Source organism: Pristiophorus japonicus, chromosome 1 (genome assembly GCF_044704955.1).
Source record: "Pristiophorus japonicus isolate sPriJap1 chromosome 1, sPriJap1.hap1, whole genome shotgun sequence".
NCBI classification, from domain to species: Eukaryota; Metazoa; Chordata; class Chondrichthyes; family Pristiophoridae; genus Pristiophorus; species Pristiophorus japonicus.
Window position 1 is genome coordinate 92,820,164 of NC_091977.1, and position 18,051 is coordinate 92,838,214.

An 18,051-nucleotide genomic window follows, 5' to 3' on the forward strand; every position below is an offset into this window, starting at 1 on the left:
GTGAAAAGCTTCTCTGAAAAAAAAAGCAAAATAAAAATTGCGCATGCGCAGTGCAGTGCACAGGACTTGGTGCAAGTTAGGATATGGGCAACAGAGTTTTGGATGAGCTCAAGTTTACGGGGGCTACAAGGTAGAAGGCCAGCCAGGTGAGCATTGGAATATTCGAGTCTAGAGGTAATAAAGGCATGGTTGAGGGTTTCAGCGGCAGATGAACTGAGGCAGAGGCGGAGATGGATGATGTTACGGAGGTGGAAGTAGGCAGCCTAAGTGATGGAGAGGATATGGGGTCGGAAGTTCAGCCCAGGGTTAAATAGAATGCCAAGATTATGAACAGTTAGGTTCAGTTTCTGACAGTGGCTGGATAGAGGAATCGGCGGCTAGGGAAAGGAATTTGTGGTGGGGACCGAAGACAATGGCTTTGCACGTCCCAATATTTAACTGGTGAAAATTTCTGCTCATCCAATACTGGATATGGGACAAGCAGTGTGACAAGTCAAAGGCAGTAGAGATGTCAAGAAAGGTGGTGGTGAGGTAGAGCTGGGTGTCATCAATGTACATGTGGAATATGACGCTGTGTTTTCAGATGATGCCACCAAGGGGCAGCATGTAGATGAGAAATAGGAGGGGGCCAAGGATAGATCTTTAGGGGACGCCAGAGGTAACGTTGTTCAAAGAGAAGCCATTGCAGGAGATTTTCTAGTTATGACTGGATAGATAGAACATAAGAAATAGGAGCAGGATTCGGCCCTTTGAGCCTTCTCCGCCATTCAATAAGATCATGGCTGGTCTTCTACCTCAACACTTTCCTGCACTATCCCCATATCCCTTGATTTCCTTAAATATCCAAAAATCTATCGATCTCCGTTTTGAATATACTCAACGGCTGAGCCTCCACAGCCCTCTGGGGTAGAGAATTCCAAAGATTCACCTCCCTCTGAGTGAAGAAATTTCTCCTCATCTCAGTCCAAAATGGCTGTCCCCTTAATCTGAGACTGTGACCCCTGGTTCTAGACTCCCCAGACAGGGGAAACATCCTCCCTGCATCTACCCTGTCAAGCCCTGTAAGAATTTTATATGTTTCAATTAGATCACCTCTCATTCTTCTAAACTGTAGAGAATATAGGCCTAGTCTACTCAATCTCTCCTCATAGGACAATTCCTCCATCCCAGTAATCAGTCTGGTTAACCTTCAATGCACTCCCTCAATGGCAAGTATATCCTTCCTTAGGTAAGGAGACCAAAACTATACACAGTACTCCAGGTATGGTCTCACCAGGGCCCTATATAATTGCAGTAAGACATATTTACTCATACTTAAATCCTCTTGTAATAAAGGCCAACATACCACTTGCTTTCTTAATTGCTTGCTGTACTAGCATGTTAACTTTCAGTGATTCATGTACAAGGACACCCAGGTCCCTATGAACATCAACATTTCCCAATCTCTCACCATTTAAAAAATACTCTGCTTTTCAATTTTTCCTATCAAAGTGGATAGCAAGGGTACTCACCCACCTAGCTGAACATTGGAGGAGGATAAGCATTGGAGGAGGATAGTGTGGTCTACCAAAGGCTGCAGACAGGTGGAGAAGGATGAAGAGGAATAGTTCATCACAGTCACCATTACATAGGATGTCATTTGTGACTTTGTTTTTTTCAGTTGTCAGCTTTTTAAAAACTATTGGTCAGCTTTTGCTAATTTTCTAGGTTAGCATATCTGTGCATATGGAAACAACAGAATCGACATCTGATGAAGGGCCCATCCAAAACGTGCTTTGCATTTCCTATTTTTTGTTGCTGCTTATATTCATTATTTCAGTTATTTCGAGCATCCTTTCAAAGTTCCATGGTGCTACGGTTTCCCCCACCAGGATGCGCTGTTAACTTTTGCGGAGACTTGGGGAAAGCTGGACACTGAGGGCCGGCCTCGAGCGGCAGCAGAAGGCAGGGCGCGCGCTCTGGGATCGCGAGCGCAGACCGAGCACAGCGCGCGCTGGGTCACGCGCACAGCCCAGGTCTTGCTCCGCGCGCACACGTACACAGACAAAGTTTGAGTGCAAGAAGAGACAGTCCGCAGGACCATAAATCTTCCGCTCTCTCACTGCTGCTGCTGGAGATGTTGCAAAAGCTTTCCTGAGAAGACGGCAAAGGAATAATCCGAATTCTACAAACAACTTAGAATTTTATCCCTGATTGCTGCTAATTGTGAAGAAGAAGCGAACGGCTTTGTATAGCGGCTCTTTTTTGTGTTGCCCTTTCTCGTGGTTCTGTGCCTCCCTCGGGGGGACCGCTCGGTCTCTTTGGATGATCACGATCAGGTCGCTTTTTTATACTTAGTGTGGTCTGCATTTAACTAACGAGTGATGTACAAAACAAGGATAAAGTCAACATGTTTTGGAAAACACTTCGTGCTACTTCTGTTTATGTGTTGCCCGCTTTTCGGCGAGATGTCGACAGGTAAGGATTTTAAAAGAGAAAAGACGGACAACAGAATGTAATTTTAGTGCAGGAAAGAATAGATTGATTAACTTGAATCTTCTGCTTGTATTTTACAACTCCCCGAACAGAACAATAAATATAGAAAGCCATTCGGCCCATTGTGCCTCTGCAATCATTTTGAAACAAAGTTCCGGGGTTTATGTGCACTCATCAAACGTCAGGCTCACTTTCTGTAAAATGTTTGCAGCGAGAAAGTCGCGAGGTTCTTGTGGGTTATCTCTCCCTTTATGTGTTCAGTAAACAATGCTGGAAAAGGTAAACTCGAATAAACTCTTCTCATTTCTTATCTGTTTTGCCGAATGCATGTTTGGAATCAGGAAGCTTCACGCAGGGACAGATTGAGGGTGCCCCGGGCCCCGGCCAGTACCCCGGCTATGGGCCTCCTATTCCCAGTCACATCCTGCAGTAAATGACACGGGTGAGCTATCACAGGGCACTATACCGAGTATGAATCAAGTCAAGGTCAGTTCAGGTCCACATCTCAGGTTATGTCCTCATTGATACTTTGATGATACATTTAATATTTTATTATGTTTCCAAACAATCACATTGATACCTTGATAAAAACCCTGTCTAAACAGTAAACAACAACGCTTTAATAAAAACAAATCTTTACACTGTGAAACTAAACCGACAATGACAACAATTTAGAACAAGACAGTGTGATTTTTTTTTGGAAGACCATCATTTGTCATTTGCATTCCATTTTCTCCACAGAGGCAACTACAAGTATAACATTACATTGGTCTTTTCCTAGATTTTTGATGGCAAAATTCATCAATGATTTTCGAGAAGACAAGTCCTCTCAGTACTTCGCTGTCTTTGCTCATGATTGAAAGACTATTAAGTCGATCGTGTTCCATTCGGTTCCTGACCTCATCCTTGATGCGTTTTAGTTTCGAGAAGGACCGCTCACCACTGCAATATGATACCATCATCGACCGATATATCTGAAGAGCTATTTCAATGTTAGAAAAGGTTTGGATGAGGGCGTGTGTATGGAGGAATTGGTACATTCTCAGCTCTGCTGACTTAGTTTGTTTGACACAAATTGAAGCTCTGTTGAGGATGCCACCAAGCTAGAAAACTGGATTAATTCAATCATAGGTTCCAGATCATTGGGAAAGGAGTGGGCAAGATTTGCTGCGGCTTGCTTGATCTCATGAGTCGAGAGAACGGCTAGCTTGGACAGGAATCCAAACTTACAGTTGATTTCCTTGCATGCTTCAAGACGATGTTTCAAGGTACTGATTAGTTAATCAATGATGACAAGGAACATTTCAGTTTTGAATTTCTCCTTGGGAGACAGCACAGTGTTTTCAGCATCTCCATTGTTATAGCGGTGGTTGCATACCCGGACATGCCTTGAGCTGAATTGTACTCGTTGTGGCCACACAGTTTAATCCCTAGGTCTTCAAAGTCCTCAAACTCTGTCCGCTGGGTCTTGACAAAATCGACAAGGCACTCAAGTAAGGACACATAGAAACATAGAAAATAGGTGCAGGAGTAGGCCAATCGGCCCTTCGAGCCTGCACCACCATTCAATAAGATCATGGCTGATCATTCCCTCAATACCCCTTTCCTGCTTTCTCTCCAAACCCCTTGATCCCGATAGCCGCAAGGGCCATATCTAACTCCCTCTCGAATATATCCAATGAACTGGCATCAACAACTCTCTGCGGTAGGGAATTCCACAGGTTAACAACTCTGAGTGAAGAAGTTTCTCCTCATATCAGTCCTAAATGGCCTACCCCTTATCCTAAGACTGTGTCCCCTGGTTCTGGATTTCCCCATCATCGGGAACATTCTTCCCACATCTAACCTGTCTAGTCCCGTCAGAATCTTATATGTTTCTATGAGATCCCCTCTCATCCTTCTAAACTCCAGTGTATAAAGGCCCAGTTGATCCAGTCTCTTCTCATATGTCAGTCCCGCCATCCCGGGAATCAGTCTGGTGAACCTTCACTGCACTCTCTCAATAGCAAGAATGTCCTTCCTCAGATTAGGAGACTAAAACTGAACACAATATTCCAGATGAGGCCTCACCAAGGTCCTGAACAACTGCAGTAAGACCTCCCTGCTCCTATACTCAAGGTTATTTGTGTCTTCCTTCGTGAAAACAGAAACAAAGTATTTGTTTAACTGATCTGCCATTTCTTTGTTCCCCATTATAAATTTACCTGAATCTGACTGCAAGGAACCTACGTTTGTTTTCACTAATCTTTTTCTCTTTACATATCTATAGAAGCTTTTGCAGTCAGTTTTTATGTTCCCAGCAAATTTCCTCTCATACTCTATTTTCCCCCTCTTAATTAAACCCTTTGTCCTCCTCTGCTTTATTACAAAATTCTCCCAGTCCTCAGGTTTGCTGCTTTTTCTGGCCAATTTATATGCCTCTTCCTTGGATTTAACACTATCCTTAATTTCCCTTGTTAGCCACGGTTGAGCCACCTTCCCCGTTTTATTTTTATGCCAGACAGGGATTTACAATTGTTGAAGTTCATCCATGCGATTTTAAATGTTTGCCATTGCCTATCCACCATGATATTCAGATTCAAGCTGGTCTCTTGAAGCAAGAGATTGATCAGGTGAAAGACTGTGTTCCAAATAACAATGAGAATAGCTGAATCTAATTTGTTCAGTTTGTCAAGGATGAATTGGTTGTAATTTACCAACATTCCCTGGATTCTGGGGAGGTCCCAGCAGATTGGAAAACTGCAAATGTAACGCCCCTATTTAAAAAAGGAGGCTGACAAAAAGCCGGAAACTATAGATCAGTTAGCCTAACATCTGTGGTTGGTAAAATGTTGGAATACATTATTAAAGAAGCAGTAGCAGGTCATTTGGAAAAGCAAAATTTGGTCAGGCAGAGTCGACATGGATTTATGAAGGGGAAGTCATGTTTGACAAATTTGCTGGAATTCTTTCAGGATGTACCAAACAGGGTGGATAAGGGGAAACCAGTGGATGTGGTGTATTTAGACTTCCAGAAGGCATTTGACAAGGTGCCACATAAAAGGTTACTATATCATATAAAAGTTCACGGGGTTGGGGTAATATATTAGCATGGATAGAGGATTGGCTAACTAACAGAAAACAGAGAGTCAGGATAAATGGTTCATTCTCTGTTGGCAATCAGTAACTAGTGGGGTGCTGCAGGGATCAGTGCTGGGACCCCAACTATTTACAATCGATATAAACAATTTGGAAGAATGTACTGAGTGTAACGTAGCCAAGTTTGCTGACGATACAAAGATGGGAGGAAAAGCAATGTGTGAGGAGGACACAAAAAATCTGCAAAAGGACATCGACAGGCTAAGTGAGTGGGCAAAAATTTGGCAGATGGAATATAATGTTGGAAATTGTGAGGTCATGCGCTTTGGTAGAAAAAAATCAAAGAGCAAGTTATTATTTAAATAGAGAAAGATTGCAAAGTGCTGCAGTACAGCGGGACCTGGGGGTACTTGTGCATGAAACACAAAAGGTTAGTATGCAGGTACAGCAAGTGATCAGGAAGGCCAATGGAATCTAGGCATTTTTTGCAAAGGGTATGGAGTATAAAAGCAGAGAAGTCTTGCTACAGCTATACAGGGTATTGGTGAGGCTACACCTGGAATACTGTGTGCAGTTTTGGTTTCCATATTTACGAAAGGATATACTTGCTTTGGAGGCAGTTCAGAGAATGTTCACTAGGTTGATTCCGGAGATGACGGGGTTGACTTATGAGTAAAGGTTGAGTAGGTTGGGCCACTACTCATTAGAATTCAGAAGAATTAGAAGTGATCTTATTGAAATGTATAAGATTATGATTGGGCTTGACAAGGTGGATGCAGAGAGGTTGTTTCCACTGATGGGGGAGACTAGAACTAGAGGACAGGATCTTAGAATAAGGGGCCACTGAGATGAGGAGAAATTTCTTCTGTCAGAGGGTTGTAAATCTGTGGAATTTGCTGCCTCAGAGAGCTGTGGCAGCTGGGACATTGAATAAATTTAAGACAGAAATAGACAGTTTCTTAAACAATAAGGGGTTATGGGGAACGGGTAGGGAAGTGGAGCTGAGTCCATGATCAGATCAGCCATGATCTTATTGAATGGTGGAGCAGGCTTGAGGGGCCATATAGCCAACTCCTCCTCCTATTTCTTATGTTCCTATGTTCTTATTTTGGCATTCAACTTGCTGTTCCACGTCAGTTGCCAGGGATTCCAACACTTCGCATATGGGAGTGTAACCTATGAGCATGGCTGACACTGACCATCGAGGAGCAGAAAGTTGTTTGACAACAGACAGCCCTAAAGGCTTTCGTTTTTCATAAAGCAGTCGCTAGCAATCGATAGAGAGAAAAGTTTAATGTCAAAAAATCTGTTGATCACTGGGCTGCATTCGGCACTGTTTTTCCCCACAAGGTTGAGTGAGTGCGCTGTGCATGGTATAAACGTTGCATATGGGCATTGCTCTTTGATGATAATTTGGACACCAATGTATTTCCCACTGATATTTGGAGCATTATCATCAGATTGTGATAATTTTGTATGTCGATACCGTTCTCATCCAGAAAGGCCAGTATTATTTCTGCTATTTCTTGTCCAGTATGACTGAATATCGGCAAGGGCTTTAGGATCCTTTACTCAGGACCAGTCGGTAGAACATAGCGGATGACAAACGTCAGCTGATCTGAGTGTGTGACATCTAGCATTGAATCAACTGATAATGAATAGAACTTTGCTGATTTCAATTGCTGGATAATCGTCTCAAGTACTTTGCCACCCATCAGACTAATCAGTTCTTCACAAGTGGTGGAAGACAAGTATGAAGTATGCCCCTTGCCTTTGTCGGTGAATCACTTGATGTGTTCAGCAAGAAATGCATCGTAGTTTGCAAGAACCTCCAACACAACCAGATAATTACCATTACTTGGAGACTCAACGATTTTGTCTCTGCCTCTCAATGAAAGACCTAATTCACGGAGAAACGTTATTACACAGACAACCTTCCTGTAGCACCTTGTACCAGTACTGCCGTTCATTTTGAAACTGGAAGATAATATGACCATCCATACACCCAGTGCCTGCTTGTCTAGTGCACATTACTACTATGGCTTCTCTATGCTGGTGGCTGTTTTCGTGATATGAAATCCTATCCATGCTTCCAGTCATTAAACCTATGAGTAAAGTGGCTACTTGTTTGTACTGTGACCTTGGAAGCAAAGCAGTATACACAGTTTGAAGGTGAATAACCGAGCCACATTCACTCCATACACTCCACTGTCAATGGATGCACATGTGTGAAGTAGGACTTCGAGCAGCATCGGCAGCATCCTTCCTTGGCATGAATCAAGCCGGAGTTTTGGAAGTCTTTATCACAGTTTCGGCAGTCCTCACTACCTTTTGCAATATAATGGCTTTGCATGTTTTCTGAGATATTGTCTCCCCACAGCCCAATGTCACTCGTAAGTTGCGCCTCTTTCAGCTCTGTATGCACCAGTTGGAATTCTTTATCTTCAATTTTTTTGGACTTAGAACTCCAACTTGGCCAACTCCGGGTCCGGTGCCACTAGTGGTTCTGTTGTTGAAATTGACTGCACAGCGTCGTCTTGGCCTTCATCTTCATGATCTTGCATTTTTAGTTGGAAAAAATGATCTAGTTTAAGCAGTTTAGCTACTTCTCATCTCTTTTGCTCCTCACATAACTGCCCTACCCCCGATTTGTGTGTAGAATGCATCTCTAGAAAAAGGCATCAAGTCGAGAACAACATACACCTAAGCCCTCGCGGCTTGACTCTGCTCTTGCTATGCCACTTACATCAATACTGCTCACCCTTACATTTAATCTGACCATGTATGGGCCCCACTCTAACTCTAGGTTTGGACCCCGGACGACTGCCCCATCTGCTGCCCCCCTCCTCCCTTAATCCGTCCTTGGCTTCACGTTAACAAGCAATGCAATTGTTTTTAGAGGTTGCTAAACTCGGTGATTATGATGATGATATGATTAACATTTGACTTCTGTTTGTGAGTTACATTTTCACCAGATTTCCATTTTGTACTTGCAAGTCTTCCATAAGAGCAGATTCATTTATTTTTGTAATGTGGTTGCGAAGGTTTTAGTACCCAAGGAATGAGATGATTGCATTCACTTGACGCTAATTTTGGTAGAGAGATTTTCTGCATTTTATTTAACTATGCAGACGTTAAAATGGAAGGAGTGGCATTGCAACAGGAATTTTTGAAAGGAAAAAAAGCCTACAGTTCCTTAATGTGATCCCATTTGGGAGCAGCATTGTGTGTGCATGCTTGAAGGTTTCATTTCTGTGCAGCCAATAAACCATTGATGGCTGGCAACAAATTTCCTCATTTGAAGAAAACTTTCTTGATGTAATAGTTTGTATGTATTGGAAACAAATGGAATGAAACAGAATTAATTTAATTGGATGCACTTTTGTTGCATGATGGTGATAACTGGTCAATGATACTTTAAACTAAATAGTGGGGAGGAGGGATCCGGTGAGCAGAAATTAAAAAGGTCAAACAGAATGAAGAAGGCAAAAGTGCAGGGTAGCGATAGGGATAATGATAACCAGAGTGTGACAGGAAGGGACAGAGCATATACACATAAGACAAAATTAGAAGCTCTATATCTGAATGCACACAGCATTCGTAACAAGATAGATGAGTTGATGGCACAATTAGAAATAAATGGGTATGTTCTGATTGCCATTACAGAGACGTGGTTGCAAGGTGACCAAGGCTGGGAACTGAATATTCAGGGGTCGTTGCCATTTCATAAGGATAGGCAGAAAGGAAAAGGAGTTGGGATAGCTCTGTTAATAAGGGATGAGATCAATTCAGTAGTGAGAAATGATATTGACTCAGAAGATCAAGATGTAGAATATAAAGCAAAATACTGTGGAAGCTGGAATCTGAAATAAAAACAGAAAATGCTGGAAATCTCCACGGGTCAGGCAGCATCTGTGGAGAGAAAAGAGGTAGAATCAGTTTGGGTGGAGATAAGCAATAATAAGGGTAAGAAGTCACTGGTGGGAGTGGTCTACAGGCCCCCCAAACAGTAGCCACACTGAAGGACAGAGTATAAATAAAGAAATAATGGAGGCTTGTAAGAAAGCTACATCAATATTCATGGGCGATTTTAATCTTATTAATTGGAGCAATCAAATTGGCAAAGGTAGCCTTGAGGAAGAGTTCATAGAGTGTATGCGGGATGGTTTCTTGGAACAATATGTTGTGGAACCAACCAGGGAGCAGACTATTTTAGACCTGGTATTGTGTAACAAGGCTGGATTAATTAATGATCTCATTGTGAAGGATCCTCTTGGGAAGTGTGATCATAGCATGGTAGAATTTCAAATTCAGTTTGAGGGTGAGAAAGCTAGGTCTCAAACTCGTATCCTGAATTTAAATAAAGGTAATTACAAAGGTATAAAGGCAGAGTTGGTTAAAGTGGACTGGGAAAATATATTAAAGGGTAAGACTGTAGAAAAGCAGTGGCAAACATTTAAGGAGATATTTCATAACTATCAGCAAAGATATATTCCATTGAGAAAGAAAGATTCTAAGAGAAGGTTGAACCTTCCATGGCTAACTAGGGCAGTAAAGAATGGTATCAAATTAAAAACCAAGGCATACAATGTTGCAAAGAACAGTGGAGGGCCAGAGGGAAATTTTTAGAAACCAGCAAAGGACGACTAAAAGAATGATAAAGAGAGAGAAGATAGCTTATGAGAGTAAACTAGCAAGAAATATAAAAACAGATAGTAAGAACTTCTACAGGTATATAAAAAGGAAGCAAGTAGCTAAAGTAAACGTTGGTCCCTTGGAGGATGAGACTGGGGAATTAATAATGGGAAACAGGGAAATGGCGAAGACTTTGAACAAATATGTTGCATCGGTCTTCACAGTAGAAGACACTAAAAGCATCCCAATAATTGATAATCAAGGAGCTAGTGGGGGAGGGGGGGGGGGGGACTTAAAACAATCACTATCATGAGAGGAAAAAGTACGAGGCAAACTAATGGGACGAATGGTGGACCTGATGGCCTGCGTCCTAGGGTCTTAAAAGAAGTGGCTGCAGAGACAGTAGATGCAATTTACCAAAATTCCCTGGATTCTGGAGCGGTCCCAATGGATTGGAGGACGACTCCTCATCTGGGAATAGAAAACAACAGACGAGTGGTTAGCAGCAGGGGAGGGGGCAGGGTGACATGAGTAAGGTCACATAGCACAGGCTCATTTGAAGGACTGCCGCTACTGCATTATATGTAGTCCAGAGACACTGCATCACATTGCCCCAACCCTAGTCCACAGACATTACATCACATTACCTGAACCTAGCCCAGGGATTTTGCAGGATTTACTCTCACTTTCAAATAGGGGCTCAGCAGCCCCCATGGGCAGTTGCCCTCCCTGAGGCACCAATCAGACCAGCCACTCTGTCGGAGACATGGTTCTGAGTGGACCGCTGCCTGTCTGCCGCTGCTCCCGGCGGTGGTGGGACATCTTTCCCTGCAAAGATGACAATGGGAATGGTTACCAGAGGGCCCATCTGCACTTGTGGCACACACAGATAGCCATCAAAACACTTATACCATACTGTGTGCATTTAATACAGATCTCTGTTTAATGGCCCTGGAAGTTGCACATGGTTCCTGAGGATGACATCAAAGTGCAGAAACATCTTTTAAGATCTCAGAAAACAATCTTAATAATGTGTAAAGATCATTCATGGCAAATAAGGTGCAACACTAAGCCTACCTACCGAGATTTATAATTTAAGTAATGAAGGAGTGCATCAATAAAAATATTACTTACTCTAAGGACCCTGCAATGGTCACTGAACCTCTTGTGGCACTGGATGTGGGCCCTTCGGATGTCGTCGATACAAGACACCTCCTCAGCGATGCTGGTCCAAATGCGACGAAAACCGCCAGGAGGGGTTTATTTGCATCCCTCCTGTTTAATTCCGCCTATCTCCTTTCCACAGCAGTGACTAGGGCCTCGTTGGCCTCATTACTAAACTTTCTGGCCCGCTGCCTGTTCCCATCTCCTTCCATCGTGAATGCAATCTAAAAATGGCTGATTCAGCCCTGGGTGTACTCCGCACGCGTGGGCATTCCCTAACCGCTGACCAGAAATGCGCGAAGAAGAAAAATGACAAAAAAAATTCTTCTCCCCGCCCCAAAATTCGCGCATGCGCAGACGGTCTAATTCTTTTTTTCGATGCATAAATTCAGTTGTGCAACGCCGGATTTATTGCTATAGCTATTGCTCTTAAACGTTTGGCGAATTTTGAGAGCACTGGCGGTAAAGGTACTCCAGCGCTAAAAATTGTCTTTAGCTGTGATTATTGGCCAAAAATGGGCAAAATCGCTAAAACCCAAAATTCTAGCCTTGGAGTCCAGGTATCATTCTGGTAAATCTACGTGGCACTCCCTCCAAGGCCAATATATCCTTCCTAAGGTGCGGTGCCCAAAACTGCGCACAATACTCCAGGTGTAGTCTAAACAGGGCTTTGTACAGTAGTAGCATAACTTCTGTCCCCTTGTATTTTAGTCCTCGGCTAGCATTCCATTAGCCTTTTTAAATTATTTTCTGCACCAGTTCAGGACATTTTAATGATCTTTGTATGTGGACCCCCAAGTCTCGCCACTGTTTCTAGTTTTTCACCATTTAGAAAGTACTCGTGTTTTATCCTTTTTAGTTCTCAAGTAGATTACTTCATATTTGCTTACATTGAAATCTATTTGCCACAGTTTTGTCTATTTACTTAATCAATATCTCTTTGTAATTTTAAGCTTCTACCTACACTGCTGACAATCCCGCCTATCTTTGTGTTATCAGCAAACTTGGATATGTGGCTTTTTATCCCATCATAGAAGTCGTTAATAAATACGGTGAATAATTAAGGCCCCAACATAGATCCTTGCAGGACACCACTAGTCACATCCTGCCAATTAAAGCACCTGCCCATTATCCCTATCCTCTGTCTCCTGCCACTTAGCTAATTTCCAAACCAGTTCAATAGTTTGCCTTCAATTCCATGAGCTTCAACTTTAGCTAGCAGTCTCTTGTGAGGGACTTTATCAAATGCCTTTCTGGCAGTCTATATAAATAACATTCACAGATTTCCCTGTCTACTACTTTAGTCACCTTTTCAAGAAATCAGGTTTATCAGGCATGACTTGTACTTAACTTTGAAGCTAAGAAAACTGACAGGAAAATGCATTTAAAAATTAAAATTATTATGTAGCAAATGTTTCTATATATACTTGAATTTTAGAATCACAATACAGCTTATTCCTGATAATTCAAAGTCATATTTTGCACTACAAAAATTAAATTATCTAAAATATTGAATTAAAGAATATGACTAACACAGGAACATGAGTTAAGGAATATGAGTAACATAAGGAAATTCGTACTTAAGAAAATTGAATTATTTGTAAACTTGAATTAAGCAACTTTGAATTGAGAGGAACAGACTGTACATACTGTTCATGCTCAGTTATAGGGACAGTTTTGTGAGCATGGATTCAGGCTTGATGCATTCTAGTGGAAAATATTTCAAGTTATGGAACAATTTAATTGGGGGGGGGGTGCTAGATTAAGATATGGTGTATGCACAATTCTTAATTTGCACTGCAACTGATTCATAATTGAATTAGCTGATGAAAATACTTTAAATGTAAAAGAATTATTTGTATTTCTACCGCAGTCTCTTTATACACATCCTGTCACCAATTTGTTTCCAATATGTCCAAGTGCTGCTTTGAGACAGTCATTCGATTATAAGTGCAATTGACTGGGGTTGGCCCTTCCATTATCAGAAGCTCTCAGTGGCAGCATACCTGAGACTGGAAACTTGGCTGTTTAACTAGTTACTGCAGCACTTATTCCAGTAGAATTCAGTGAAAGAAAGAAAGCATTCATTTATATAAAACCTTTTTTGTCGTTGGGTAGTCCCAAGTGTTTCAAAGCCAATTAAGTAGTTCCGTAGGCAAATATGGTGTCCAATTTGCGCACAGCAATGTGAAAAATGACCAGATAATCTGTTTTATTGTTGGTGCTTGAGGGATAGATGTTCGCCAGGATACAGAGATTTCTCTACTCTTCGTCAAGTGCAATGAATTCTTTTTCATCCACCTGAACTGGCAGACATAAGACAGTTTGGGTGGAGATAAGGCATAACAAGGGGAAAAAAATCACTTATAGGTGTAGTCTATCGACTCCCTAACAGTAGCAACTTTGTTGGTCGGAGTATAAACCAGGAAATAGTGGGGGCTTGTAAAAAGGGAACAGCAATGATCATGGGTGATTTTGACCTCCATATTGATTGGACAAATCATATTGGTCAGTGGAGCATTGAGGAAGAGATCATAGAGTGCATAAGGGACGGCTTCCTTGAGCACTTTGTAACGGAACCAACCAGGGGCAGGCTATCTTAGATCTGATCCTAGCAAAGGATCCCCTTGGAACGAGTGGCCATAGCATGGTTGAATTTCAAATTAAGATGGAGGGTGAGAAAGTTAGCTCTCAAACCAGCGTGCAAAGCTTAAATAAAGGCGACTATTTTGGGGAAAGTGGACTGGGAAAATCGATTAAAGTGTATGACGGTGGATGAACAGTCGCGTACATAAGAACATAAGAAATAGGAGCAGGAGTAGGCCATACGGCCCCTCGAGTCTGCTCCATCATTTAATAAGATCATGGCTGATCCGATCATGGACTCAAGTCCACTTCCCTGCCTGCTCTGCATAACCTCTTATTCCCTTATCGTTTAAGAAACTGTCTATTTCTGTCTTAAATTTATTCAATGTCCCAGCTTCCACAGCTCTCTGAGGCAGCAAATTCCACAAATTAACAACTCTCTGAGAGAAGAAATTTCTCCTCATCTCAGTTTTAAATGGGCGGCTCCTTATTCTAAGATTATGCCCTTTAGTTCTAGTCTCCCCCATCAGTGGAAACATCCTCTCTGCATCCACCTTGTTAAGCCTCCTCATAATCTTATACATTTCGATAAAATCACCTCTCATTCTTCTGAATTCCAATGAGTAGAGGTCCAACCTACTCAACCTTTCCTCATAAGTCAACCCCCTCATCCCCAGAATCAACCTAGTGAACCTTCTCTAAACTGCCTCCAAAGCAAGTATATCCTTTCGTAAATATGGAAACCAAAACTGCATGCAGTATTCCAGGTGTAGCCTCACCAATACCTTATATAGCTGTATCAAGACTTCCCCGCTTTTATACTCCATCCCTTTGCAATAAAGGCCAAGATAGCATTGGCCTTCCTGATCACTTGCTGTACATGCATACTATCCTATTGTGTTTCATGCACAAGTACCCCCAGGTCCCGCTGTACTGCAGTACTTTGCAATCTTACTCCATTTAAATAATAATTTGCTCTTGATTTTTTCTGCCAAAGTGCATGACCTCACACTTTCCAACTTTATACTCCATCTGCCAAATATTTGCCCACTCACTTAACCTGTCTATGTCCTTTTGCAGATTTATTGTGTCCTCCTCACACATTGCTTTTCCTTCCATCTTTGTGTCGTCAGCGAACTTGGCTACGTTACACTCAGTCCCTTCTTCCAAGTCGTTTATATAGATTGTAAATAGTTGGAGTCCCAGCACTATTCTCTGCGGCACCCCACTAGTTACTGGTTGACAACCAGAGAATGAACCATTTATCCCGACTCTCTGTTTTCTGTTTGTTAGCCAATCCTCTATCCATGCTAATATATTACCCCCAACCCCGTGAACTTTTATCTTGTGCAGTAACCTTTTACATGGCATCTTGTCAAATGCCTTCTGGAAGTCCAAATACACCACATCCACTGGTTCCCCTTTATCCACCTGTTCGTTACATCCTCAAAGAACTCCAGCAAATTTGTCAAACATGACTTCCCCTTTATAAATCCATGCTGACTCTGCATGACCGAATTTTGCTTTTCTAAATGTCCAGCTACTGCTTCTTTAATAATGGATTCCAACATTTTCCCAACCACAGATGTTCGGCTAACTGCTCTAAGGAGATATTTCATAACTCTCAAGAAAAATATATTCCAGTGAGGAGGAAAGGGTGTAAAAGAAAAGATAGCCATCTGTGGCTAACTAAAGAAATAAAGTGGCCAAAACTAGTGGGAGGACAGAAAATTAGGAAGCTTTTAAAGCCAGCAAAGAATGACTAAAAAAATGATTCAGAAAGGGAAGATAGACGATGAAAGTAAACTAGCACAAAATATAAAAACAGATAGCAAGATTCACGACCCTCAGAGAAGAAATTCCTCCTCATTTCCATTTTAAATGTGTAACCCTTTAGTCTGAAACTATGCCCCCTTGTTCCGGATTCCCCCACAAGGAGAAACATCCTGACTGCATCTACCCTGTCAAGCCCCCTCAGAATTTTATATGTTTCAATAAGATCACCTCTCGCTCTTCTAAACTCCAATGAGTACATGTCCAACCTGCTCAACCTTTCATCATAAGACAAACCCTTCATCTCAGGAATCAACCTCGTGAACATTCTCTGAACTACCTCAAATGCAAGTATATCCTTCCTTAAATAAGGAGAATAAAACTGTACGCAGTACTCCAGGTGTGGTCTCACCAATACCCTGTACAGTTGTAGCAGGAATTCCCTACTTGTATACTCCATCCCATTTGACTTTCTAATTACTTGCTGCACCTGCATTCTTGCATTCTAATTTTTTGTGTTTCATGTACAAGGACCCCCAGATCCCTCTGTATCTAAGCGTTTTGTATTCTCTCCCCATTTAAATAATTTTATTTTTTCTTTTTCCTACCAAATGAATAACCTCACATTTTCCCACATTATACTCCATCTGCCAATTTTTTGCCCACTCACAATCTATCTATATCCCTTTGCAGATTCTTTGCGTCCTCCTCACAACTTGCTTTCCCATCTATCTTTGTATCGTCAACAAATGTGGCTACATTACACTCTGTCCCTTCATCCATGTCATTAATATAGATTGTAAATAATTGAGGCCCCAGCACTGATCCATGTGGCACCCCACTAGTTACGGTTTGCCAACCTAAAAATGAGCCATTTATCCCGACTCTCTGTTTTATGTTAGTTAGTCATTCCTCCATCCATGCTAATATATTACCCCCAACCTGTTGAGCTCTTATCTTGTGACACCTTATAAAATGCCTTCTGGAAATCCAAATACACAGCAACTACTGCTCGTTACATCCTCAAAGAATGCCAGCAAATTTGACAAACATGATTTCCCTTTCATAAACCATGCTGACTCTGCTTGACTGTATTATGATTTTCTAAATGTCCCGCTACTGCTTCCTTAATGATGGACTCCAGCATTTTCCCAATGACAGATGTTAGGCTAACTGGTCTATAGTTTCATGATTCCAGCCCCATATTCTCTCCGTCACAAAGTCCACCTAATTCCACCTCCATAACATAGCCTGTCTCCAACCCTGCCTCAGCTGATCTGCTGCTGAAACCCTCATCCATGCTTTTGTTACCTCTAGACTTAACTATTCCAATGTTCTCCTAGCCAGGCAGTTCAGAGAAGGCTCACTAGATTCCGGAGATGAGGGAGTTGACTTATGAGGAAAGGTTGGGCCTCTACTCATTGGAATTCAGAAGAATGAGAGGTGATCTTATCGAAACGTATAAGATTATGAGGGGGCTCGACAAGGTGGATGCAGAGAGGATGTTTCCACTGATAGGGGAGACTAGAACTAAGAGGGTATAATCTTAAAATAAGGGGCCGCCCATTTAAAACTGAGATGAGGAGGAATTTCTTCTCTCTGAAGGTTGTAAATCTATAGAATTTGCTGCCTGAGAGAGCTGTGGAAGCTGGGATATTGAATATTTTATGTCTCAAATAAAGTATTGGAGACGTGAGTAAGTGTGACCTTAGTTCCTTTATTCTAACTCCAGAGTGCTGGTACAGCCTGGGAGGCCTGCTTATATACAGTGCTCCCAAGGGATGCAGGAATCCCTTGGGACTCCACCAGGTATGCCCTCTGGTGGCGATATAATACTGGTTACATAGCAGAATAAATTTAAGACAGAGACAGATAGTTTCTTAACCGATAAGGGGTTATGGGGAGCGGGCAGGGACGTGATCCTGACTCTATGATCGGATCAGCCATGATCGTATTAAATGGCGGAGCAGGCTTGAGGAGCCGTATGGCCTACTCCTGCTCCTATTTCTTATGTTCTTATATTTTTATGTTCATCTTCCACCCTCCATGAACTTGAACTCATCCAAAACTCTGCTGCCTGTATCCTAACCACCAGGTCCTGCTCATCCATCCACTCTGTGCTTGCTGACCTGTATTGGATTACGGTCCACCAACACCTCGATTTTAAAATTCTCATCTTAGCGTTTAAATCTGTCCATAGCCTTGCCCTGCCTACCTTTGTAACCACCTCCAGCCATACAATCCTCCAAGAACTTGGTGTTCCTGCCTCGTTCTGGCCTCATGTACACCCCCACTTCATTCGGCAACCATTAGCGGCCATGCTATCAAGGCTCTAAACTC

The 18,051-nt window shown here is 42.1% G+C and overlaps 1 protein-coding gene across 1 annotated transcript in view; it reads left to right on the top strand.

Moving 5' to 3' along the window:
• Positions 1-2,064: 2,064 nt before the first annotated feature.
• The window catches only part of LOC139228082 (tyrosine-protein kinase transmembrane receptor ROR2-like), a 304,606-nt gene continuing 288,619 nt past the window's right edge, over positions 2,065-18,051 (top strand). The window contains exon 1 of the mRNA XM_070859350.1: positions 2,065-2,457. Within this exon, the coding sequence (XP_070715451.1) occupies positions 2,364-2,457 (94 nt within the window). The 5' untranslated portion in view covers positions 2,065-2,363. The remainder of the gene's footprint in view (positions 2,458-18,051) is intronic.